Source organism: Athene noctua, chromosome 23 (genome assembly GCF_965140245.1).
Source record: "Athene noctua chromosome 23, bAthNoc1.hap1.1, whole genome shotgun sequence".
NCBI classification, from domain to species: Eukaryota; Metazoa; Chordata; class Aves; order Strigiformes; family Strigidae; genus Athene; species Athene noctua.
This window is the reverse complement of record NC_134059.1, coordinates 3,943,835-3,970,576: the sequence shown is the minus strand read 5'-3', so window position 1 is coordinate 3,970,576 and position 26,742 is coordinate 3,943,835. Positions and strand designations below refer to the sequence as shown.

Sequence of the window (26,742 nt, the reverse complement as noted above, 5' to 3'; positions counted from 1 at the left end):
GCTTGGCTTACAAGGAACAAGGCATTGCTGAGAAGACCCCAACACACCTACAAGTCTCCGCAAACGTGATGCGGAGACGAAGGGCCAAGCTCCAGGTAGCCCCTGGCACTACAGCATCCTAAGCCTCGCGGGAGATAGGGCAGCAACAAGGACCAAGGAAAATGGGACACACAGTGCTCGAAAGGAAAACAGCCCTGGAGGAGGCACAACCAGGGCATGCAGCTCACGGGGGAATGTAAGAGCTGATGCATTCGGCAAGGTCAGGCACAACTGCTGGCAAAGAGGGTGCAGGGATGTTTCTCAACTCCCCAACCTGCCCCGACAGCTCTTCCCTGAGGCAATGTCTGAAGCCTCGAGCTTAACAGCACAAGGCCCAAGCCCCACCCTGGAGCTGACAAGCTCGTGTCCAGCCGGCATTAGGTAAGCGCACGAGGAATGCGGCTTCGCTTCTGCTCCCTCAGGACCAGCCCAGCCACCCCCCCCAAGGAGCTGGGAGCCGGGCGCTGGCACCTGAGAGGCTGGGAAGGGGCCATTCGGCTCCACAAAGTCACAGCAGAACCACAAAGCCTGGTTTTTTACTGACTCACGTCTTGAGGATCTTCAGTGCAGCTTCTCGGGCGTCTACCAAGGCTAATAGATTGTCTGCGTGGTACCGGGATCTTTCTCTCCTCTGCTTGACTGTTTTTATGAACTCCAGAGGAGCTTATCTTCTACCCCTCAAGGTTTGTCTGAAATAAGCTGAATTATGAAGGACGGATGGAGACTGTTATTGGGAAGAAGGGAGGGACAGGCAGAGCTGTTGCATCAACAGTGTTTAAGGAACCAGGCTAAAACCAACACAACATTTTCTCAGATGTTTCTTTTGATGTTCTAAACAAGTGTGTTCTGACTTTTCACTTAAAATTACATTTCCACTTGAAAAAGTGCCCTAAAATGGGTTAAATAACCCCTCAAGAACTGACAGGCAAAATGAAAAGAAAAAAAACTAATCAGGAAAGGGGAAAAGGTGCATTAACACTTGCATTTAATTGCAAAAAGTAAAAACTTTTTATTCTTACATACAAATCGCATTTATTTACACACTTTACAGGCTTTTTCCAAGTATTTACAAAGTTTGCAATATATTAAATTATGACCATCCATAAAATTCTGCATTAAGTGCATATTTACATTCTTTTTTTTTTAATCCACCACTGAATTTATAGTGTTCAGCATTGAAACAGTCTTTATGCATATATAGCTTTACTTCCCAGCACCCCTGAGCCTTTATAACAAGCCTCCCCTCCCCATAGACAAAGAGATAATGCTAAAAATAAATCACCTGTCATTTGTTTGAATCTCCAAAGCAAAGGGGAAGTCCAGCATCTCCCTTGTTTAACTCAGCAGGACAGTAAATCTATCCTTTACAAGCAGGAGTTTCCTGAAGAGGAGAATATGGTTCTACATATAAAATCTACGAAGAGGAGAACATTTGGTTTGCAGGAAGCAAAAGCTCTTTGTGCACCCACTGAAAATGGCCTCACCCCAGAAAGTGTTTGGTTCTCCTGGGGGCCACGGGGCTAAACGTGGAACACTGAGCTAGGGATGGGGCAGATCCTGCAAACTTCACTCCTCGGAGCAGCATTCCTGATGTGAACACGGGGGTTCAAAGGCAGGAGGATCACCCTGCTGAGACGCTGGCCTTCACCGAGCTCACGTCTCTAGGAAAAGACGACACTCTCCTGCTCCCCACCTCCCCTCGCTCGGGGTGTTCCCACGCCGGGGAGGCCAGCCATGAGAGAAGGGAGGTGCTTTGATCCAGCCCAGTAAAACCAGCTTCTCTGCCAGACCATTACAGCAAAAGAACTAGCAGGAGAAGCTAAAGGCCCGAGACTCCTGGGAAACTCGACCGTAGAAAGCTCTTCAGGGTTTTGCAAAAGGAGTTTGAGGCTGGGATCTGCAGAGATGCCTCGGGGGAATTTGTGTGTGCAATGCCAGTGGGGAAGAAAAAAAAAAAAGAGAGAAAAAAAGAGAATCAATAGAAACTGGCAGCTTGGCTCCCGTAGGAGATGCCTATTTCCCGGTACTGAAGTAAATAATACTCCTTTCTCCTCTTTTCAGTTACCCTGAGTTCAGGGCTGACCAAGAGCCAGGGCTGACCAAGGCTGACCCCTGCTCTTGGAAACCAGCTTTAAACCGTGATCCTCCTGCCCAGCTGATGGGGGACAGCACATTTTCTAGCCTGACGAGGAGAGAAGTGACCCCTCTGCACCTCTGCCACTGGGCTCTTGGGTAGCACCGATTTCTCCGCCTCACTGGTGTGATTTCAGCTTTGCAGCCTCCGGGAAGTCAGGTGAGCAGGAGCCCATCTCCCCACTCACAGGCAAGGAGCTCTGAAGCACGCAAGTAAGATTTTAAAAAGCTGGCATGCACACATTGCCCGGGCACCCCTCTGAGCTGGCCAGGGTGGGGAGGGGGGGATTGTCCAAACCAGTATATACACCTGCATACGCACAAGTGCCAAAGTGAAGCCAGTGGTGAGGGAGACCACGATGGGGACACACCCCCTCTGCAACTCCCCTCAACACGTCTGTCACTGCGATGCCTCAGTAGCAGAGGAAAGAGCCACATTCCCCCCAGTCCAGCCTCAGTGGATCACTAGATGCTGCCGGCTCTCTAGGGGAGTCCCAGCCTCCTGCAGCCTCCGCAAAGGCTCTGCAAAGCCAGAGCCCCGGATGAGGGAGACGACCAGGGCTCTGTCTGAGATGTCAAAACATCCTTTTGGCCATCTTAGTTTTGCCACTTTGGCCTCACCTCCGAGTTCTCCATCCTGGCTCCTCGCCCGCGCTGCGAGGTGGAAGGCATCAGCACTACTTCTCTGGCAGGGGAAGACAGGAGCTGCTCTAGAAGCCGTGCTACAGGCCGGGGCTCCACACTCAACAGTGGCTAGGGCCAAAAATCAGCTCTTTATCAGCAGAATTGCCCTCCTGTTTTAGTTTAGCAGCTAATTACAGCTTTTGGAAGAGGAAGAGAAAATATACTGGAAGTTTAAAAACAAATGATGTAAACTCCAAAGGGAGCAAGGCTGGGACATATGCAATGTATCGCCTAGACACAGATCTGGAAACTTATGCAGAGACCATAAAGTGCACTTGGAAAGCTGCTCTGCAAACAGTCCAGATTCACCATCTTCTGTCCAACCAGCTGCAACTCCTTGAGGAGGGGAAAAGCAATACGTGCGAGCACTTTCATTAAACAGGCACAAATCTGCCCCAGAGCTCCCCTTTTCCCCCCAGTCTAACCAGTAACTGTAAACAGATTCATTTTCTCTGCTTCTTCCCAAAGGAGCCAGGCAGCCACAATGGCTTAACAAAATACAGGCATTTCACAGACACTTGAGAATTGTCTCCGCAGCTCTTTTACAAGTTACAGTCAAGGACACTTAGAAGTAACAGCATCACCAAACCACCCACAATCTCAGCAGTAATGGGTCCAGCAGGTTCTCTCCCCATGCATTTCTAACCAAATGCTTTACAGAAATGGGTCAGGTACAAAACCAGTGAGAGGTGAAGTAACCTTGTCAGCCTTTGAATTTGACTTGAGAAGCTGCCAAAACGTACACAGCAACAGTCACTAATGAGGCCCTAATTCTGCCATCACCAAACTCCCAAATTTCCATGAACTAAGACCCAGGCTTTAAGAGGAGGGAGAGGGGTGGTGTGTGTGTGTCTTGGCATGTACAAGATTGCGTGTAGTGTCACCAGTGTAAAACACACCCCAAGCAGTAACAATACTAACTGAAGTCTCATTAATCCAATTCCCTTTAATATTTTGCTACAAATTAAATTAGTCCTTTTCTGTCTTGGGACAGTCAGGCTCCCCCTCTTTGGTTCTACTAGATCTGGTGCGTGTTGGTCCCGTGTCAAGGGCCACGCACACAGGCTGACACAGGTGCTGTGGCTGTTCTTATTTGTTTACAGGAGAAAAAAAAAGGGTTATGCATAGAAATGTCTGTAGTGTCAAGGCCTCAGACTAAACTCTCTGGAGCAGGAACTGTCCTCTGCCTTATCCTTGTACAGGAGCCAGATGTGGTCATCCCACTTGGCAGCTTTTGTCAGACCCTAATAAGATTAGTACAATGTTTGCTCCCATTCTCCTGGTCTTGCTCAAAAACAAAGGCTGGATAGACATTTTTCCAATCTGTCATTTTACACGTACCTAAACTATTTACAGAGGAAGAGGTTCTCGCTCCTGAGAACAGAGTTAACTTGCTTTCAAACAAACCCCTCCCAATTCCGTATTAACAAGTGTGAGATTATGTCCTGAACCCCAGCCCTGGCCTATGAGTTCAGCCTGACACATCTGTAAATGATCTTCAACAGCAGGATCAGACCCAAAGGATCAGACTTGGAAGGGACTGCAGCATCCACAGCCTGCAAACACTGAAACCGAGCCTCTCTCAGGGCATTGGATAAAGCAGTGCTCAAGCAACAGGAAGCATGCGAAGGCAGCTTGGAAAGGACTCAGGAAAAACCAACGTTCATTCTGAAGACAGACTTCCAGGTCTGGAAGGAGTCAATGCAAAAAAAATGCCAGGGATGAGGAAGCTTTCAGGTGCTCCTGTAGGTGCCCTGGGCCGGGATGGTAGGCAGCACCCCTCAAAGCAAGGGGTCACAAAAACAGTCGTGCAGCCCTGGTGTCTTATGTACACCATCAGAAGATGAAACTTTTACAGAGCTGCTCTGCAGCCAGCCCCAGCCCCATCTAGAACTACTGCACTCTCAGCACCACCGCCACTAAAACTCACATCAGCGTTTTGGTAGGAAGGGAGGTGGGAAAGAAAAGCACAGTTGCTATTTGACTCACAACCTGCTGATAGAGAACCGCAGAAGAGTGATCACACGACACCAAGAAGAGGCCTCAACAGATTCCTTCGGTACAAGAGCGACGCAGCGGATGAGGGTCTCTGCCCCAGGCTGCAGGGCTCATCTCAGCCCTGGAGCACGGAGCAGAGACTGGCTTTGCAGGGCACGCTGCTGAGGCACGTAGCTGTGTATGTGGCAGAGAGATGGGCTGCAGTTGGGATACATCACCGATTCATTCCCTTTATCGAGCTGGCCTGACAAGCCAGGCTCAAAGCCTCCTCCTCAGGAGGAATGTACACAGAAATGCTACACACCCCCTCCACTCCCAAACCCCCCCTGGAAGTTTCAGAAGTGCCATAATCCACAAAGGACACAAGGTGAGTCTCATCCTGAGAAATCCCTCTGCTGCTCCTGGAAAAAACCCTTTGCTGCAAACCCAGGGCTTACCTGAGGGGACAGGGAAAGTCATAAATAGCTTGAGCTTCTCCCAAAATACATTTGAGGAAAGGCAAAGAATTACCTCGAGGGTCAGGAAAACAGTCATTTTTAAACACTGTAAACATGCAGGGTGGCAAAGCTGCCTGCCCCAGTTGCCCCAGCTCTATCTCTTTCAAGACGTTGCCTTGGCTTCAAAGCTGAAAGTCTTCTTGTCCTGGCAACAGCTCTGTTTCCCCCCCGCACCGTCCTTAGCTAGCAGCTCCGTCACAAACAACCGCCGGCTCTGTCCCTTTGGCCATGAAGCTCATCGTCCAGTAATCCGCGCTGGCATAACCTTTGGAAGATGCAACAGAGGCCAGATTAGATGAATCCAAGCTTAACGACTGCTCACATTTCCCGTGAAGCGATGGGGGTACGCAGAAGCTCTTTGGAAAGACACTGCCCTCAGTGACACCACTCAGCAGAGCACTGTGTCTTGTGTAGCCCACACTGCCTGGTTTTTACCCCGAACATCTCATGGTATCCTACTGCTGGTGTTCCAGGCCACAATCTCCCAGGCCAGAACGATCACTCCTCTGTACTGCGAGCAGGCACACACCAGTTTGAAGGGGGTAACGGCACACACCACCTTGTCAGGTGTCAGATAGAAAAGACCCAGCTGGAAGGAGTCTCCAAGGGATCTCCCAGACCCTGCATGCTACAGCACTGGTACTCACCCAGATCTCCAGCTTCCAGCTCCACCTTGAACATCTCACAGTGTCCTCTGCACTTGTCCAGAGGTACAACAGTCAGGGTGAGCTGCCCGCTTCCAACAGCCACGAGGCTGTGCAAACTGTAGCTCTGGGAGGAGAGGAGAAGATTTTAAAAGCTTTGCTGCTTTTCTTGGGTCTGTCTGATCAAGCAAGGGGCAAGTCACTGCCCTGCAGCAAGGCGAGAAAGCGCAAACCACGGGTTTGCTGCTCCCCCCAGTCACCAGCAGATCACAGCTGAGGGCAGCTGCAGGCAAGGGTCCTCCTCCCCTCTTCTGCCCAAGGCAATGCAGGCCCTCCACACCCACAAAACCCACAAGAAAATGGAGGAGGAGATCAGGCGAGAAGCCTGAACGTCACAATCTTCAGTGAAACATCTCCATGGTAGGTATCTTGGAATGGGTGAGACTTACTGCCAGGAATAGCTCCTAAAATGCAACTCTTAAATGAATTCTGCCCAACTGTGCACAAAAAGATCATCCCCTCACCCAGCTACAGAGCAAGGCCAGGACATAAATGTGAACAGAGCTGGGACACCCCAGGGGCATCTCTAACTGCAGAGGGAGATGGGGACCGTGCACCTGCACAAAACCAGACACAACTCCTGGGTGGTACAGCCTTGAGACGCCACACTGCCCAGGGATGGACAGAACTGACACAGCCCTAAACCCTTCCTGTCAGGATTGTATCGGGTAAAAACGTTCTGCAAATCCCCCAGAGACTCGCAGCTCGTGGAGGACAACTCACAGACAGGGAGACAATGTCTCTGGGACGAATTTCTCACCTTATTCCCCAAATCTGGATGGCGGATGAGGAAGCAGCTCTCCAGGGACACTGTCTTGGGGAAGGACAGCAAAGAGGAAGTGGGGAAAATTTCCTGCAGAATCCGAGTTTTATTCACAGATTTGTTCCTAAACAAAACAACCCATGTTAAAGAAATACCACACAATAATAATGCTTCTATTTAGAAGACTACTTCCAAGATCAAAATTCTTCAGAAATATTCATGCTTGATAAACAGCCTGTTGACAGACTAGCCTCTAGGAGCAAAATTCGGCATCTCAGCTTCTAAATTCAGCATCTATGCTGCTTCATATCTTCTTCTTAGCACCTGCAGCAGGACCACGTAAACCACAGATGCCTAAGCTTAATCTCCCTCCCCTCTTCCCTTAAAACGATCTGAGTCATTGATCGGATGCATTAATTAGAAAAGATGCAGAGAGGTGGCATTGTATGTAACCATAACTGAAACCACATGGCAAGGCAGGGGGAATCCAAGTTTATTCTCTAGGCCCGGGAATGTAACTGGAAAAGGCAGGGTGGGGCTTGTTATTTTTACATCTCTGTCTAGTGGCTTCACATGATTAATACTTCTGTAGCCTGGTCATCCATCTACCAGTGCTGAGGTCAGGATGTGCAGCAAGAAAATCCCATCTAAGCATTAGACAAAGCACAGGCTCCACCATGCCCTTCTCCGAGACCGCTCGGATGCTGCCCCTTCACTCATACAAATGTGCCGGGGAGCCAGCTCCACGCTGAGTGGCACCCCCCCACGGGATGTGGCCCTCTTCTCCACAGGAAAGGATGTGGCTAACCGTGGCTAACCAAATTACTCTGCAACCTTAGAGAGCCCTGAACGGTGTAAACGTCTGGTAGCCACGCTAAAGGCTTAAGCACAGTTAAGAGGGCCAGGATTAGGGTTGGCCATTTTGCCGGTGTGAGACCAGACACTAGTTGCAGGATCCCTTAGTTTTCTGTTGTCAGTGTTTTGCAAAAGTCTTGGCACCTCTCCTCAGTCAACACTAATGGCAGAGGATTTCCACTGAGCAGACACAGGTGATTAGAAATGGAAACAATTGCCTCTGGTGATCAGACCACAGCCCAGATGATTAACGTATGGCCTGAAGAACCGGACCGAGCAGTCACCAGGATATTTTTGTCTTGTAAGGGGAGTAATACAGGAAGTCCCAGCCACAACACTTCATTTTTAGTGCAGATGTCTTCTCCTTGAATCAAATCAGTGCCAGCAAGTAGACAGAAGCCCGTAACCCCCTGTTCCTGCTGCCCTTCCCTCTGGTTAAAGCACAACTTGCAAGCTCCTGGTAGTTCACAGAGGCAAAGAGCCTGGGCACCCCTGCAGAAAGGACGTATACATCGATCACAGGTTTTGTCTTTGACTCACCAGGGAAAGAAAAATGGGCAGCTCCACAATTCAGCTGAATTTTCTTCTATTATAACCTCTGCCAGGTCTGGATCCTGGGACTGAAAATGCTTCAGTTCTTCATAGGAGAGATGCTGCCCTGTCTTAAACAACACAAACCAAAGATAAAAGCTGTGCATCTGGGGTTCTTCCCCTTCCCTACTTCCATCCCACCACAGAACATCCAAGAGTGACAGCCATTTAGATTGCCAAGTTTCCAGCCACAATGATCATCAGTCAGAAGAAGAACTTGCTAAGGATGCAGTGAGCTCCTCACCCCGACATCTTTAAACTGGGGCTAAATGTCTTCTTAGATACATGTTCTACCTCAATTAGCAGTTTGAGTTTGTGGTTCATAATGCTGGGCAGGGGTCTCTGGCTGGTGCCATTCAAGAGTTTGGACTAATTATCCAGCCTTACATATCCATGCGTTACCTTGATTAGAAAAGGCTGAGACCTCTGGAGCTTTTCTGATAGTTCTCCAAAGTCTGTCACTATCTGAAGGCTTTTCACAGCAGAACAGACTGTGCAGTTTGCAGGAAGCGTAGAAGTGTTCTGTCTGCAACCTGCTGCCCACCAGTCCTGGCATTCTTGAGAAGAAACAAGAGAAACATGTTTAATAAGACCAAAAATGAAATGGAAAGGAGACAGACTCGACGATAAACTCATTATCCCTAACATGAAACAGTGAGATTTCTTATAGCTTCCAATGGCTGTAAGTTACTCAAAAAGAGCAAGCTTCACTAAGCTGGAAACTCACCACAGAACATTTCCAGCACAGACTGAAGATTCTAGAGAAGGCTCAGGGTTGTGAGAAATGGGAGAGCTTTATGGAAATTCCACCCCTCTGTATATATGAGGCTAAGCTACCTTTTCATTATCAACAGAAGGACAGCAACCACCACATATGGTGCAATTAAACTAAAACAAGTCCTCAAGCAAAAGAGCAATCCTAGCATGTTTTTACTAAGGAGACACCCAAAAGACCAAAAAAAAAAAAAAAAAAAAATCAGGTTGAAAAGAGTAACTCTAACATGGTTACCACTGGTGCCATGAACTCTGCTAAGACCTCTCTGAAATCACTACCCTCCCCTTTACCTCTGTGTTAATTAAGAAATACTCTGTCCCGGGCAAAGTTTTCCCAGTCTGATGTGCAGAAGATTCTGGGGAATGTGGGATTTCACAAAGATGTGCTGCTGCCGATTTCACTCATCCCATGCATTGACTTGAAGATGAAATGGGGAGAAAAGTGCCAGCATGAGGAACCCCTGGACCACAGCTATGCCCATTCTGAATTCCAGAAATCATTGTTACACCACGATTGGCTGAACTGCCCTACAATGAACATTTCATATGTTTGCATCTCCAAAAATTCCATTTTTACATGTAACCATTACTTGATGCCCATACTCTGCCTCCTCCAATTTAAGTCATCCCAGCACAAAAAAATAAGTAAACATTAACAGAAGTGACATGTTGCAGCACTGAATGAACAAGACAAGAGCCAGTAACACTGAACGCCCCACGCATTTCTATGCTAAAGATCTGCAGAAGCAGCCGCCACACTAAAAGGACGTGGCTCTAATTTCATGGCAGTGACATCTCTGGTTTTCCAGCCTTAAATCTGACTGGGAGATGTTTGACTCGGGCAGTGGCAGCACACCCACCCAAGTGCCTGATCTGTCAGGGTGGGTTAGGAAAAACCCAAGGCCCGGGACACACCTCACATGAAACGTCCAGAGATCTGTCCTCACGACAGGCCCACCCGTTCCGTCCGGTGCCAGCACATGTCAAAACAGCTCATGTGTCCTGGACACTGCTGCAGGCCACCCACTCGGGAATTGGAGTGGATGGGAAAGGGGAGAAAGAAGAGACAGCAAAGCCTGTCTGAAAAATAAAGTTGGGAAGCAAGGATGCATAGCAGCTTTTTAGAGGGGGAAAAAAGACCACGCACACCCTGCCTGTTACTGCCATTGTGGTTTCCAGCTTCACTCACACCCCTGTGCAGGAGTAATAACTGATGAACAGCACTTAATAGGAAAGCTCTTGTTTTATTTTCCCCTCTGACATCTGTAACAGACAATGAGGAATGTTATAGAGGGTTTAGGTTCATTGGGACTTAACAACAAGGAGCAGATTGGGGTTCACTTTGGAAATATTCAGACAGAAAAAAGCAATCAACTCGCAAATGCTGCATTTCCCACCCTACTGCTGGGATATGGACTGAAAGGGATCAGGATATAATTCCTAGCCTTTCTGGAAGACGCGTCTACACTGCTTTCAGGGAAAGGGGTAAAAAGGCAAAACAAAGTGTAAAATCCTTATTGCAAGCAGAAGTCCCACTCCCATGAGAAACTGCTTCAACGTACTTTCCCTCCCTGCTCACAAGAGAAAAAAGAAAATCTTTGTTCCACCGCCTGTAGAAAGCTGCAATTTTACAACAACAAAAAAACTCAACTCACAAAAAACAGCTGGTCAGTGACAGGAAACAAAAGGCTGAAAGATCTCACCAGAGGAAGGGCAGTCGCCATGAAGAGAACAAGAAAACATATCTTATGGTCTCTCATCATAAAGGGAGTAGCAATGCTATAATTTCTCTCTGGGCAAAACTCAGAAACCTCATCCCAGAGCATTAAGCACAGTTGTCCCAAAATTTTCTCTCCAGGCTCAGGGCAATACCCCACGTAACAGGATGCTAATCAGCTTGACAGTAGAGAGCTTGATTCCTCTTTTGAGCTAGGCTGGGATATTTGCATTCTCAATTGCTTGATTCAGGAGGTTATTTCTTTTCCCCATGAATAACCCAAGCGAAGCACGGTTGAGACGCATTTCAAATGCTGCAAGTGGGGTTGTGGGATTTTTTTTTTTTTTTTTTTGTAATTAATCTTTTAGATTTATTGTTGAGGGTGTTAGTCTGTACACCAGCATGTGTGTGACTGGCATGACAAGTATGGGCAGAGAGAAGCGCCTGCCCTTCCCAGGGAGGGAGGGAGAAGAGACCACGGACAGAGGAGAGGGCAGGCAACTGCACACGGGGGACCAGAGCAGGACTTCTACCAAGGATGCTTATTCTCTCTTTCGATTACCCTCCCTGCATTCCTTTTACATTATCACCCTGCCCAGACACCCTGGGGGATTATTCTGGTTTAAATCGAGCTCGCTGTCTGTGTGCACGCACAATCTGCTCGGAGATTGAAAAGAAAGATGCACTCTTCATCCCAGCACAACTGTCACGTGCAGCCGTCACACGATGGTCCCATCCACTCTTCATTCAAATGGTAAAGTGCTGGGCGTGTGCAATTATCCCTGTGGAGCCTGAGTGCAGGAAAGCAGCTGTAGTATTGACACGTACAACTATCCATTACTCGACAGAAGCACGGGCCAGTCCCAACTAACCTCTCCTCCACACTTGTGCTTTCCCATCCCTCTTTGAGGAGCAGCCTTAAGTTGGTTAAGCAAAACCTCAGTTCCACATCAGTCATACCCAGCTAATATTTCCTTTTATGCTTTATTAGCTCTCCAGAACAAGAGCTGTCTTCTCCTCTGTTTCAGGATAACTCCTAGCAGAGCCAGGGCTGGGGACATCCAGCTGCTAATATAGCACAGACAAAGATAACAACTTTCCTTAAAACACGTCTATGATTAATGCTAGAAGGAGTTTATGACTGTACATTCCACTATGCAGAAAAATAATTTTCAACATACAATCAATTTAAAATTAGTACCCCGCCCTTCTTGGCTACTTTCAGAGAGGATCTCCCAAGTTTTTGGCTGGCCCCAGAACTACAGAGGGGTGTGTGCACACAACCCCAGAGATGCTGGGTGTGGACGATCAGATTGGAAGTTAAGAGGTTACTGAGAAGACCTGGCCCTGCTTCTGCCCGTTGCAGCGAAGCAATAAAACTTATGGAAACTGGCCCAGATAGATCTGAGAGCAGGACCTCAGCAACAGCTCTGGTCTCTTTAGGGACTATATGGAGGACTAAGTATCGCTCTGCTGCTGCAGCAGGTTCAAAGGGAAGCTCCGTAGCAGGGGGACCTTTTGCTCCTGCAAGATGCACAGAGCCAAGGGCTGTTCCTGACCCTAACGAAGTGCTGAAAATGTAAAACCTCCTGCGTGTTGAACTGCAGGTGCTGAGGCAGCTTGCTGGCTCCCCACCAAGCTGGTTTACTCCCCAGTACTCAGGACTGTAAGGCTGGAGAAACCTCCAGCAAGCAACAACTAAGTCTGCACAGGAGAGTCTGGTCCAGGGGATGAAGGTCTCCTTCCTTAGGGGAGGACAGCCATCACCCATGATAACTAGAAGCGAGCTCCCCAGAGGGCTGTCTAATGCACTGAGCAGCTCCACAGCCTGTAAAGGTTGGCTTCAAATCCCTGATTCTTCTTTCTGAGGCTGACACCATTCCCCAGTCCCACCACACACCTCACTAGGGACCAGGGCTAGGAGTATTCAAGCAACTTCAGCAAGCCCCAGGATGAACCCGGGGCTCTCAAGAAAAACTGGCCTGTGCACTGAATGTTCACAAGATGTTTCTCTGTCCTTTCTTATAGGTCCATTGTACAAGCCTGGCTGTTCCAATAACACTTCTGGACTGTTCCTTACAGGATCCGATGTACCATCAAGAATTACAAAGGGACCTGTAATCAGGACAGGTCAGCAGGTAAACCTCAGGGCTCTCAAAAAACACCACCAGCTCTAAACTGGCCAATTCAAAGCGGAGCTCAGGATGGGGGGGACGACTCATACGGGCCCGACCCAGTGACTCAAGTATGGTGCTGCACTGACAGTCACAACCTTGTTCCTACGTGCTAGATCCAACAACGAGATGCCAATTTCCACTTTTACAACGTCTCCCTACAGCTGCACATTTGTAAAAGTCAGGGGATTTTTCAAGGTGGATCTGAAGAGATCCTTCAAAGGAAAAGATTAAGAGCACAGGCTGTGGTCTTACCTCTGTGGTCTACACCTCTGCTGTGAGCACACCTTCCCCTTGGCCAAAGGGACCCTTTATGGAGGCACATCTGACAGCCTGTGGGATACCCACCTCCTCCCTTCATTTTCATAGCAAAAGCCCAACCACAAGCTGATTCTTATGGCTGACAGAGGGCAGAGCTTTTTCAGAGACATTCCATCCCACTTGTAAGATTCCCAGTGATGAAGGGCCCACGAGATCCTCAGTGCTCAGATGTCCAATTACTATTACCACAAAAGGGCTGCAGCTCTCCCTCCAGTTGGAAGTATCTAGCTTCCAGATGCTGGATTTTACAGTGCTGGTTTCCATTATTTTAAGGATGGGGATTTGGAAGGTCTAGCCCTTAACCTTAAAGTGAAGTTGCAGCTCATAACCTACTGTTATTGCTTTGACAGCCAAAGAATATGCAGGCCAGGTTGCTCTTGCTCCTGAGATATGACTAGCCCCTTGCCGCACTGGGACCACTGTGGACTTACAGATGCTGTACTCCTCCAGTACATAGCTTGTTACTAGTTGTGCTATGCCACTGCAGCAGGATAATCTACACGCTTATCACCACGCCCTCCTAGATTTTATAAAAAGATAAACCAATGTTTTACAAACTGGAAGCAATTAGACATCAATTCATGATCACAATCTACGAGGTGGGTAAATCTCATCATTCTTACTTTACAGATGTAGAAATTAAGAGCTCTGTAGTTACTGTGTGGCACAGCTCAGAGGAGACACTTGGAGCACTTTGTTGTAAAAGCAATGTTTCCCAAGCTCCATCTCGCTGGATTTTTTCACTAGACTAAAAATTAATTTGATCATTTATGCCATGTCAACATCAGGCTAAACTGATGGGTTGCTAAGACAGGAATCATAAGGAGCACTTATTAATTACAGCATGGACATCTTGATTAAGGAATGCATCATAGTGAGGTTTTAAATATATACAAAGAGGGTCCTTGTTCAGCACAAGATCTTCACCTCTTCCTCATACTGAACTTTTTTGTAGCTCTGAGTATATTGAACATATTTAACCCAGGAGAAGAAAGTACCTCCCAGTCTGGTTCACAGCATTTTTAGGAACAGCTAGCAACAAAACAACAGCTACAAATGAACCCATCAAGAAAACCTTGTTTTTGTTCTGGGTAAAAAGTCAACAGCTCAAAGAACTACTCATTCATTGAACTAATGGGTAACGGCTGGTCAAACAACTGACGGATGGTTAGTCAATCTCTAGCAAAGAACAAAAATTATTTTGATCCAACGAGACATTGTGAAATCAAGTCTGCTCAGCCTAGCCCAAGAGGAACTCATAGTCCACTGGGGCTAAAAAGCAGTATTACCGGAAGAAATCTGCACCTACCAATCTAGAAAACTGAAAGCAGGAACCAAGCTGTCAGGAAAGCCTCCAAAGTCCACTCCAGCCTGCACCTGCGGTTACATGCCCTAGAAGACAGCTTGTGCTGCTCTGGCAGAGTCTGCATGAGCAATCTGGCTCAGAGGAACAGCACGCTTCTGAAAGAAATCCCTCCCAGTTGCTGCCACTTGTCTGATGGTGGCTTCAGTCTGTAAAAGGTTTGACGAGTCTGTGTCGCTAGGGCAAAGAGGGCTCTGCTAGGCAGCTAAACGCCTCTGTAAGCACACTGGCTTTCCAGGGGAGCAAATCCAAAGTGAGAATTCACTTGCTCTGCAAATGAGGAAACAAGAAATTCTGGAGCCATCAAAATGTAGAAGAGCAAAAGGAAAGGAAGAGTTTTTCATGTTCCGGATTAGCACAGTGATTTGGAGGTAGTTTACTGTCAGCAAATCCAAATAAACAGTCCACTGGCTGAACAGAGGCCAAAGTAAAGCACTATATGAGAACAGCTTGGCACCACCCTGCACTGCAAAGTCAGCTTTTTTTTTTTTCCCCTTTGAACGAGTCAACACTCACATCTGTTGGTCACTCTCAGGTTATAATATAAAAGGGTTGTTTACACACACACACAAAAGATCAGATAAACTGTCAGCTGTTGGGCGATGGGAGGGAGCCCTGCACGGAGCTGCAACCCACATCACACTCACATGCACCTCAAAATGCTCCAGCCCCCGGAGCGAGTGTATGAGAATATGCACAAACACAAGAGCAAACCAGCTTGACTTTGCTTAGGAAAAAAAAGTAAGATCCTTTGTGAGCAAGAGGAGAAGGCCATGCTGAAGGCAGCAAGAAATGAGAAATCAGATCCTGCTTTACCTCCCCGAGCAGCCTTGTTGTGCAACCCTTCCATTCAGAGCAGGCCCATGCTCCTTGGGCTCACGCATCACTGAACCCTGCGGCTCAGATGCTGGGTGGGCCACAAAACCCACGGTGAAAGGCTGGCTGCACACCTGGGTGCTTAGCCCCCCGTTGCACTCAAGAAGCAGAAAAGTCCACTCTCGTGTATGACAGGTGTGCTGGATGCTCCCTTTCCCCACAGGGCTGCGCCATGGATAAACTCACCTCGGGGCTACAAGTACGAATGGGGGAGTATGAGACACAGAGCAATGTGGCTGTCCCATCGCAGGCTGCCTGCGAAGGGTTAAGATCAGAAAGAAGCCAGGACCTGGCCAGGTGCCAAGGCAAGCCTCCAGCTAGATCGAAGGTGGCCAGCCAAGAGGCAGAGGCTGCTGTCCTCTCCCAGTAACCCAGCCTGCTGTGGCCCATCCCCACAAACAGCTCTGGTACCCCACAGGCCTTGGGCCGTGACAGCAACAAGCCATTTACAACGTGTTGCTTAAACAGCTCCTCCAGCTGGGTTCCCTTCTCAAAAACAGATTATGTATACAACCCATAAACGTGATTTTAACTCTACCGGTCTAGGCAAAAAGGAGTATTTAACACAAGGAGTCTTCTCCAAGCTGGGGGTATCTTGCACAGGATCCCTTTATCTAACACTGAGCTACGTGTGTGTTTGTGTCTGACTAGGTGTGCTGAGCAGCTACCGGTCCAGCTGATATTGAACGCGTAGGGTGTACTCCTTGTTAGAAGCAAAGCTGGATTTTCCTCAAGGTCATACAAACCCCTGCTATCAGTGCAAGGTGCAAATTGTCACGTTGTTGGACGACAGCCTGTTCACCACTGACCGACCCGCTCTGCTGAGGTTTTTGAGCTGCAAGGACTGAACTTAACCATGAGCACACACACAAGTTAATTTAAGAGTAACTTAATGCTCTGCTCGTCACATCATTGCTCTGTGCAGCTGGCAGGGAACAGTTATCAACCAGGTGACATCAAAATTTTTATTTGGATATTAACAAAACTATAAGGATGTCACACCGTTGTGACAGAGACAGGTAGAGTGACCGCCACTGTGGTTTTAAAATTTTTGTTAAGAAAAAAAAAAAAAGAGAAATCCCCTTTTCACTTGGCTCTGGTAAGTACAAACTTCAAGAGCTCATTATATGAGTTTCTAACACGTGCAGGGGAAAGGGAAGTACTCGTACTTTGCACCAGAGAAGTGAAACACCGAGGGAATGACTCCTCCATCCCAGCCTATGTCAGAGAAGAGAAACGAATCCAGGTTACACAGGCCCTTCTTTCTCCTCAGAACAGCACCAGAAAGCTTTCAGTTAACCCACGTGCCCACCCAAAGTCCACCACGTTCTGTATAGGAGGTAGAGCCCAGAGGTCTGCAAACCCACCACCCGCCGGGGGGCTAAGTGAGGCGCTGATCTACCTGGCCAACAGCCGCAGGCCGTGGCAGGAGAGGCGTTTCCCCCAGCCCAGAGCAGGCAGCGTGACCCAGCGCTGGGGCTTTCACAAGCTCTGCATAAACACGACCTCAGGAAGAGTAAATGCAAACCACATTTCCGAAAAACTTTTCCCCAACTGAAGGGACCTCGGTTCCTAGCCCTGGGAAAACAGCTGAAAAAGAGGCATGGATGCCAAACCCAAGGGTCTAAGAGTCAGCTTTGAAGAAACAAAGGGTGGGAACATTCGTTTTAATATGGGAATTGATCCGGGGGAGAAAGCCGGCAAGCAACAGAGCAGAGAGACAAGCAAAAAGGAAATTTACTTTGGACCTGATCCTACAAACTTAACGCAAGAGAGAGCTCTGCGGACACTGCTCCTCACCTCGGCTGCTCAAAGGTCCACCCACGGCCGCCAACAGACAGGCAGCCCTTGTCATCCACAGCACAGCTCTTGGGGTGGAAGGGATGAGGATGAAGGTGAGAGTGAAGGCAGGTCACTCAGCCAGAGGGAGAGGGGAGCAGTATCTGGCACTCCTGCTCCTCCCAAAGCCTCCCCACCACTCTAACATAGGGCTCTGGCTCTTGGGGGAAACCAGGCATCCGAGCTCCCTTTGTTCTGCAACACAAACCTGGCTGCTCAGCCCACACCTACCAGGGGACCGGGCTCCAAGCTGCAGTCCCGGAGACAGGAAAACTGCCCCAAAGCTCAGGAGGGCCAGCACAGCCCCAGAGCCACAGCCCCACGCAGGAAGGCTGCCCCTGCCTGCCCAGGCACTTCAGGCTTGGAGGAAGAGAACCGGACCACCCATGCGCCCACGCTCGCCGCGGCGGGGCTTTGTCCGTGCCACGCTGGGCGGCGCGGCCAGGGGAAGTCTGCCAGCACTGCTGGTGGGCCAAGGCAGCCTCCAAACTGCTAACAGGTGGCTTTCAACAAGAACAGCTCGAGTTGGATTTGAACGGGTGCCCGAGCAGAGAGAGCTCCAAGTTTCATCCTCAGCCCCCTCAAAATTTTCATCTACCAGGATCTACACAGAGAAAGAAAGAGGAGTCTGTACACCGAGTCCCTTCGTTAGTGGTTTCGTCTGCTGCTCCATCACCTCGCGTGGTGCTTTCTCCTATGCAAGCACGCCCCAGAGAACCAGACCTGCCTGCAAGACCTCCTGGCCTTCTGTTCATCAACAAACAGGACAGCACAACGTAGCTTTACCCCTTCCCTTCAGCAGACCACAAGGACAAAATCAAGGGCAAAACGTTACGTCATGCACAAGGCAGGGCTGAAAGAGAGCTCAGGAGACTGCTCAGCCCCACACCATGAAACCTGCTGCATGGTTTTACCACAGTCCGCTCCGCAGCGAGCCGTGAAGTTGACACCAGCACTGCTGGGACAGCCGGACGCTGGGACAGCCCTGGTGGCTGCAGCTGCCTGCCGGGAAGCCAGGACACGAGGGATTCCCACAGGAAGCCAGCCAAGGTTCAGGCTGGGTGCTGCCCTCTCCCATTCCAATAGCCAGGGTCTAGTCCAGCTCCTTGTGCTGAGGCACAAATGACCCCAGTCATCCCTAGCAAATCTGTCAACTGGGACATGCTGTGGTTTCCACCACAACCTAATACTGTTGGAAAAACAGAGCAGGAACTGCCTCGTCCCCTCTGTACCTCCCCCATTTTCCCCAGAGGTGGCTTGTTGCCCACCCTATTGCTCATCACTTCAGAAGATTTCTGGGACTCATGGAGGCATGAGGGGTTTTATATGCATTTAATCAGCAGCCTTGCATCCTTCCTCTCCATCCATCCTTCCCTTCTCCCCTGCTCCTTTGGATGTTTCCCTATCTCCTCCCCATTCAGCTGGCTTTCTCATCAGTAGCCCAGACTTGCTCCTGCTCTTATTTATCTTCACAGCAAGACGCTCATGACTTCAGGCAGCCCTTGTCCTATAAACCTTTTGCTGTCCCAAGGAACCTTGCTGAGCTTTCCCCATCCACAGGGGCCCTGCAGGATCTGAAGGAAGAACCTGTCAACTTTCTGAACAAAATTTCACTGAACAAATACAAGCATTAAAGTTCCTGTTGGTTTCCTCCTACACCAAGAAGCAGAGGGGTGTACACAGACTCATGTCAACGCTGAAATGCATTAGATAAGCAGGCTGCTAATGTCAGGTGGCTATCAGAGCCATCTCCTCGCCTTTGTTTTTTCCTCCTTGAGAGAGATCCTGGTGTTTAAGGAAGGAGACGAACAATGGGGGATACCCCGTCGTCCCATCCATACAAACCCGCATCAACAGAAATCCCACGTGTCAGCGGAAGAGAGGGAGACACACAGAGAAAATGCAGAACGGTGCTGGCATTTCAGGGTGCCCTTTTTAGCTACAGCAGGAAGGTCAGAGCCAGAACAGACAACTCCAACACAATGAGCTGCCGAAGCTAAATTTAAACCCATCAAGGGCATGGACACAGGAGTTTGTTTTTATGGTGAGCCGACAGACAATCAACATTGTGCCACATCCCTGCTCAAAATAATTCACAGCTTTATCATTACTGACAGTCTTTGTGTTTTATCAAAGAGGCAGAGCCCATGCTTACACCCATTTGCCAGTCTAAGTCAGTGGAAACGATTAACTGAGAATTAGTCCAACTTTTCCATTTCTATTATGCCCGTCTAGGAAAATCTATTACGGTCTTTTCCCATGATGGGACCACCTCATTAGGGAGCCACTTATCTAGCTTCCTCACATACACACTACCCTTAATGTTACGTTAACTGCTATAAACACTGTAACTCTCAAGCCCATAGTCCTTTCCCAATATGTCACTTGGCAAAAACTACTTTTCCTTAAACCCGGGTCACACGTTGAGGTTTCTACACTTTGCTCACAGATGTCAAGATTTGGTTGGCAAACTGTCTTTGCCTGCTTACTCAGAAAAAATAAAAGGAGGTGACATTTACCCAGCACAGCTATCTCAGTATGATTCTCAGAACCGCAGAGATTTTGAGAGGAAGAGGAACTCTTGTGGAAGAAAAAACCTGAGGTGTTAAAAGCAAGGAAAGGAGAATGTGCAAGAATAAAATTATGAAGTTAAGAGATAAAATATGCTTCAGCCCCAATGAATGGAAGGGAAAGAGCCCTAGCTAGAATTCAGGATGCTATTTTTAAGTACAGTGGTAGAAAAAGAGAAAACCATGTTGCCATGCCAGTAACACATTTGTTATTTGGTGCCCAGGGAGACACTCAGATGATTCGTATGGCTGGTATTTAACTTAGTATTTCTTGCTAGGCTTATGCTACAGCAGAAAAATAATTTCCTTACTCTCGAGCATGTACTTCTTGGCAATGGGCAGAGAGAGCAGCCGGATGTGACCGATGAGGGAGCCCCAGGCATGGGCTCTGGAGAGCGGAGCTTCAGGTGGCAGCGGGCTGTATGGCTGGATCACGAAGTAAACAGTCAGCAAGACCAATCCCAGTGTGAGCAGGCCCTGCAAGAGAAAACAGGCACATAATTAATTATACTGCAGTGAGCTGATGCGTCTTCAGAACAGGACACACCTTCTGGTTGGTATCAAAGGGTTGTGGCTGTGTGCTGTAAGATGAACACCCAAATTTTTGCTGTGGTTCCTCGCTCAATTGCAATGCTATTTATGTACACACATTTGTCACTCAGTTTTCTTGTTAGGGCTGTCCAAGGACAAAATTAAGCAGCCTTCAAACCCAAACCACAAAACTCTGTGCATATATTCTAGCACTGCAAACAATCCAGCACCAGAGCAACGAGGATTATCTACAGATAGTTCCAATTCCTCCCACCTAATCAAATAAAAGCTTGCACTTCTGCCATACCTCTTACACAAGGTTTTCAAGGCTTTTTGCAAACATCCGTCAAGCCTTGAAACACTTTGGCAGAGTTGGCACCAGCTCCCTCCTCCATACCAGAATCCCAAATAAGCCTTAGAGATGACATGACGCATTTTTCCCCCTGGCCAAAGTCAAAGTGAATCAACAGCAAAAACAAGAACAGAAGCTGGAAGTTCAAACTTCCAGCTTCCTGTTCTCCTGCCTTATTTTGCACCTTTTTATAGGACACAAGGATGAAAGCTTGAATTTTTTTCTAAATAGAAACTATCGTGATGACTTTGTAAAGATGTCACCAAAACATTACTGAATATTATGCCAGTGGGAAGGTTTAAATCCTTGTAGCAAGCATCTCAAACCTACCTAACAATAGCATCCTGTCCCTCACTTTGCAAAACTTTTTATAGCAGCTTTTAAGTTAAGGGTCTCAAAACATTTTTCTAGCATCAAACATCATGGCAACAGGTTTATTTTATAGACTAGAAGGAGAATAAAGACAGGTAGAAGCTTGTGACAGAGTCAGAAACAGAACCTGGCTCTCTTCATTATTCAAGTCTGAACTTTAAGAATCGCCTTCCTTCATCACATTTCCACTGAGGGTGCTGACACTGGGAATCTTTGCCCAAAGAATCCATCTAAGTCTCATTCTTCAATAATTTAAAGACAGGAAGGTGTTGACATGTTAAATTTCCAGCACACATGAGCAATTTCAAATCTCGGTCAACTGTCTTCTGTTTCCAAACAAGTTCATGGAATGAAGGAAAGAAGCTACACTTCACAGCTATTTAAAAAAAGAACTCAGAAAAGTTCATCAAGAAAACACAATGGGAAATGAAAGGCTCTGGTGCAAAAGGAGAACTCCAACACTCAAACGGTCTGTGCATGCACACCTTACCTTGTAGAGAGCCACTAAGATTGGGTACCGTGGAGGTCCCCTTTGGGGCTCATTTCTTTCCAAGAGCTGCTTGATGAATTTCTCTATGGCTTTTTCTGACATCCCACACTGGTGGCCAGTCTGCCTCACTAGATCGATCGTCTCCGACAGCTTGTCATAAATGCTGAGCTCATTGGCCGACAGCTCCATGGCCTCCGATGAAAAATCTCTGTGGAGAGATTCAGTATGTTAACAGAAAACACACTCCAGCCGTACGGCTCAACACCAGCATGTGCAGAGAGATCACAGGAACATCGCAATGTCTAGGCAAGAAGGAGGGCTTCTCCGGAGCAAACCTGTTTCAGCCAAAGGCAAAACATTTAGCTTTAGTGCTAATAGTCTCTGCTGGTTCCCTATCTCCTGGGGACTGAAAAACCGTGAAATTTCCTGACAAGAGAAGAACCAGCCGAGATTGGCAGCTTATGTAAATGAACAAAGCTTCCCAGAAATCGATGAAAACTCCATTTATTCATCTATTCCAAATGAATCCATCCCATAAAGTGATTGCTTACCAGAGCCAGCAATACAAAGCTGCTCATCACACGCAGTAGCCAAGCTAAGCTCTCCCACACTATAATTTTAGACACTTGTTCTAACGTAGATTTGTTTTCTATAAATCCCCTGTTAACAACAGGAACGGGACAGAGAAATAAGCAGTAAGTGTGGGGCAAAGTTCAACAGTTTACAATTTGTTTAAATTTTCGCAACCTAATGTCCAGGCCAACTGATTATTGAGTAATCCTGAAGCGATAGCAGCATGCTCTGCAGGCAACAAAAGCTCCTACGTTCCTCTGAAAGTTTGCCCGCAGGTCATTCACATGCAGAAATGCCACATAACTAAATACCCCAGCAAGAATTACATTGTGAACAGGAGACAGAGACTAAACAGCATTTGACAGCAAATTATTTCCCACAGTGAGATTTCAACGGGGAAGCTTGTAAGAACACACCTATGAGCAATCAACATTAAGATGCCAAAAAAAGAAATGTGTTCCTCTACCACTCCCCCTGTCAGCCACAAAGGCAGAGCCTTGCGATACCAAGAGCAGCAGATGGGCTGAAGAAAAGATGCAAAGAAATTGCTGGACAAGCTAATAGCTGCCAACGTGAGAATCCCATTGTTTGAGACCTTTTGCCTCAGAAAAACACTGCTGGGGGAAAGGGAGCATCTGTGAGGTCTTGCATTGCCTCTTGTTCCTGAGCTGGGAAAACTCTAACCTGGATCAGACTGGGACAACTGGAACTTTCTGGGGAGACAGAATTTAGCAATGCATTGCCCCAAAAGCACAGACCATCATGTAAAAAGCACAAGAAGCACGATCGAAACACCCAGCTCACAGATGAAAATGGAAATCAGGCCCCTGTCCCCCTTTTGCTCTAAATACTACCTGAAACCAGGAACCAGCTCGTGAATCCAGCGTGCTGCTTCACCCAGCTCACCACCTCGCTCTGCAAAGTCTGTCGCTGTACTGCGAGAACTGTGTAACTATTTACACGGATCCCCTCCTCACACACCTCACAGCACAGCCTGCATTTTAAAAGCACAGATCTGTTTTGCTCACTTGAGAACAAGCTGACAAGCACTACATAGCATGCTACCTAAACTTAGATTTGCTCTGCTGTAACTCGTTCTGGCTGCTTCCACAGGACAAATCAGCCACAAATGTGTGTATCTATGTATCAAGAAAGAAGATCCTCATTAGCCAACCAAACTTGAAATCTGATTTGCCTTTAAAGAACTGGCTCACAGCTCTCCCTATAAACCATGGGCTCCTACAAGTCAGATTTTTAGTATCTTCTGCAATGCCAGAGTGTACTTTCAGAAAAAAAAAAAAAAAAAAATCACTTTTCAGCAGGACTACCAGCTTCAGCAATCGCTCCTCTCCCCTCAAGATCAACTCCTTGTTCTGCCCTTGCACATTTGTTTATGTGGTCACATGGTGAATCAGATCAGGAAAATTATCTGGCTGAAAAATAACCCCTATTTGTTTGGTCAGCAGCTGCCTAAGCATCCAACTCAAGCAGTCAATGTCAGATGTTATATTAACATTAGTGTCAAATTTCTAGCCGCAGCCTTAGAACCACCAAAAGAGTAAAATACCAAATTAAAACCTAACCCCAAGCACGCAATGAGAACACGCTGCACTACATTGCCAGGTTAATTAGCTCCTGGCCCTGGTCTACCGACATTCCTTGCGTTCCACGCAAATATTTGTCCCAGATCTTACCACCTGAACAGCCCCATGGGCTAGCAAAGCTGCCCCAAAGCAGGCTGGATCAATAATATCTCATTATGGATCGTAAGCTCTCCAAGGCAGGGACTTTTTCTTCTCGTCTGTAAAGCACCTGGCACGCACTTGACTCCATAAAAACAATACATTGCTTTACTAACTCTTTCATTTATGTAATACCCTGATCCATATAACAAGCAAGAGCCAGCACATCTGCAGGATATTAGATGCCTTCCCCCCTTCCCCCCCCAGCTTTTATGGTCATTGTAGTTGCCTTGACGCTGCAACTGGTATGCTACATGGTCTGAAAGGTTATCTGGCTTCCTCTGGCTCCCATGTGCCAAAGCTTTCGCCTCTGTGAAGCTCTCCTGTGCTGAATTCCAGCAGATTCAGCAAGCTTCCCCTGCTCGCAGGATCTGCCTGGAACCACTTAAAACAATTATCCCTATAGAAACACTGTCAAACACTGTGATTTCCCCCTTTCCAAACAGCAGAAGCATCCTATGATAAAATGCTGAGATACATCCCAGTTCTCCCCTCCTCTACGTTTGTATTCAACTCTGAGCAAACACCTTTGTAGACAACCCCTGCAAGTCACAGACATTAAAAACCCAACGCAGCTCCTCGACAAGCTCAGTAACCTATGTCCTCAGCTAGGAAACAAGGCATTACGCTCCCACATTGTTTTGAGAACAGTTGAGGCCTTAAAAAATAAATAACAACCCATTATTTCCCTTCCTATCACCACAATACAACCGACAAAATAATAACAACAAACTACTTGTAGCTTTGCCTTCACACGCACATACTGAGCAAGCCTTACCCCTTGCAAACAGCAACCCCTCAGAGACAGGCCTTTTAAACTAGGCAGCCCATATGTTATTGCTATTTTTTTTTTTATGAACTCCACCACCCTAGGAGGAATTAGCAGCTCTCTCTGCAAACATAAATAGCGATGGCTCTCGGCCTGAAGGGTTTCCAGCGCCCAGTTCTACCCGCAAACCCGATGCATGGCGGGGCATTTGGATCCAGGCTTTAGGAAACTAAATATTTAGAAAGAAATGCTGTCCGAGGAGTCTTTAAAAGGGAAAGCTTGCTCGTCTTGCTGGTGAACCTGACCCAGAGGTATAAATAAAAATACATTCTCATCTGCTTTAACACCGTTCGTGCTGCCTCCCCCAGCCCCGCTCAGGGGAGTCAGGTCCCAGACCTGGGATAAAAACCCTCCGGAGAAGGGCCTGAACCCCACCACAGGCCCACGGCATCGCCCTTATTCATGTCTGAGGCACAGGAGCACCAGACAGGATTAAAAAAAAAAAAAATTAAAAAAAAAAAATAATTAAAAACCCCAATAAATTGAAGCAGAAACCAGCCCCCACCCCAGCAGCCGGGCGCCTGGCGAGGGCCCCGCTGAGGCCCGGGGAGCCCCCCCAGGCCCCGGGAGCCGCCCCCCCCGGCCCACCTTGAGGGGCCGAGGCCCGCCCCGGTGCTGCGGGCACCCCCCCGCCCTCCGCCCCGTCCCCCCTCAGCCACCCCCGGCCTCACCCCGGCACCGCCCGGCGGCTGCCCCGCTCCGCCGCCCGGCTCCGGGCTCCTCCCGCCCGCGATGGAGGCGGGACGCGGGGGGCCGAGGGGCCGGGCCGGGCCGCCCCGCCGCTTCCTGCTTCCGCCATGGCCCGGCCCAGCGGCGGCACCCCGGGACCCGCAGGCACCCCGAGCACCCCCCCAGCATCCCAATCCACCCCCCCGGTGGCCCTGAGACCCCCCCAACAGGCCCCCCGAGGTTCCCTGCACCCATTTGATTCCAGAACACGGGGACCTGCTCCCCCGTATCGCCGTGACAACCCCCCCAGCACCCACCTGGGTCCATGAACACCTTGAGACCCTCCGTCTTCCCCAGGAACCTTAAGACCCCCCCACCAGCGCCCACCTGAGCCCGTGAACACCTTGAGACACCCCCCCAGCACCAGCCTCACCCCCCATTACCCACAGACCCCCCCCCAACCTGAGACCCCTCCACTCTCAGACACCCCCCTGCTAACCCTAAGACCCCTCCCAGCACCCACCTGAGCCTAAAGCACCCTCAGTCCCCCACCAGCACCCACATGAGATCTGACCACCTTCAGATACCCCCAACACTCACCTGGACCTTCAGCACCCTCTTTCCCCCCCCAGTAACCTTAAGAGACCCCCCCGGCACGCCTGAGACCCCACCAACACCCCTTGAAAACCACAGCACCCCCAAATCCTCTGACAGCCAGATCCCACAGCGCCCATGACACCCCCAAGCACCTCCCATGCCCCTGGCATAGCCCCAGCACTCACCCATCACCCCCTCCAGCCCCCCCCCCGACCCTACAGCAGCCCCATCCGTCCCATTTACCTCCTCCAGCTCCACTGGGCTGCTTTTGTGCTCCCCACCAAGCCTCATCCAGTGCCTCCCTGAACCCCACTTACCCCCAGCCCCAGGGGGACACAGGTGCCCGTTCCCACACTCGAGTGACAAGCATGGGGTGTTAATGCCCTAAAAACTGTGGGAAAGCCCTAAAAAGTGTGGGAAAAGCTTCCAGGAATAAAGGGCTGGGAGATGAAGCAAGTGGAGGTCCCCAGAGCCACCTCCGGAATGAAAAGCTCAGAAGAAAGCAGGAGCAAGAGGTCTCAGCCTCACCCAGCTCTCAGATGTGGGCTCTAGTCTTTAACTGCAATTAAATGCATTTTCAGTCAGCTGCTTGTTGTGGTGGTTTTGGTATCTCTCCGGTCCCTTTTCAGCCTTGTTTAAGTTCTCAGCCTCAACAACTTCCTGCAGTGCTGAATTCTGCAGCTTAATTA

The 26,742-nt window shown here is 48.6% G+C and overlaps 1 protein-coding gene across 1 annotated transcript; it reads right to left on the bottom strand.

The window, feature by feature from the left end:
• Window positions 1-1,007: 1,007 nt before the first annotated feature.
• On the bottom strand, window positions 1,008-25,586 carry C23H6orf89 (chromosome 23 C6orf89 homolog). Its single transcript, XM_074925626.1, has 8 exons — window positions 25,459-25,586; window positions 21,644-21,851; window positions 20,210-20,375; window positions 8,667-8,821; window positions 8,214-8,335; window positions 6,816-6,942; window positions 5,999-6,122; window positions 1,008-5,616 (listed from the first exon to the last, which is right to left on the bottom strand). The coding sequence occupies exons 1-8, from the start codon at window positions 25,584-25,586 to the stop codon at window positions 5,531-5,533; spliced, it is 1,116 nt and encodes a 371-aa protein (XP_074781727.1). The 3' UTR covers window positions 1,008-5,530.
• Between the last annotated feature and the right edge of the window lie 1,156 nt (window positions 25,587-26,742).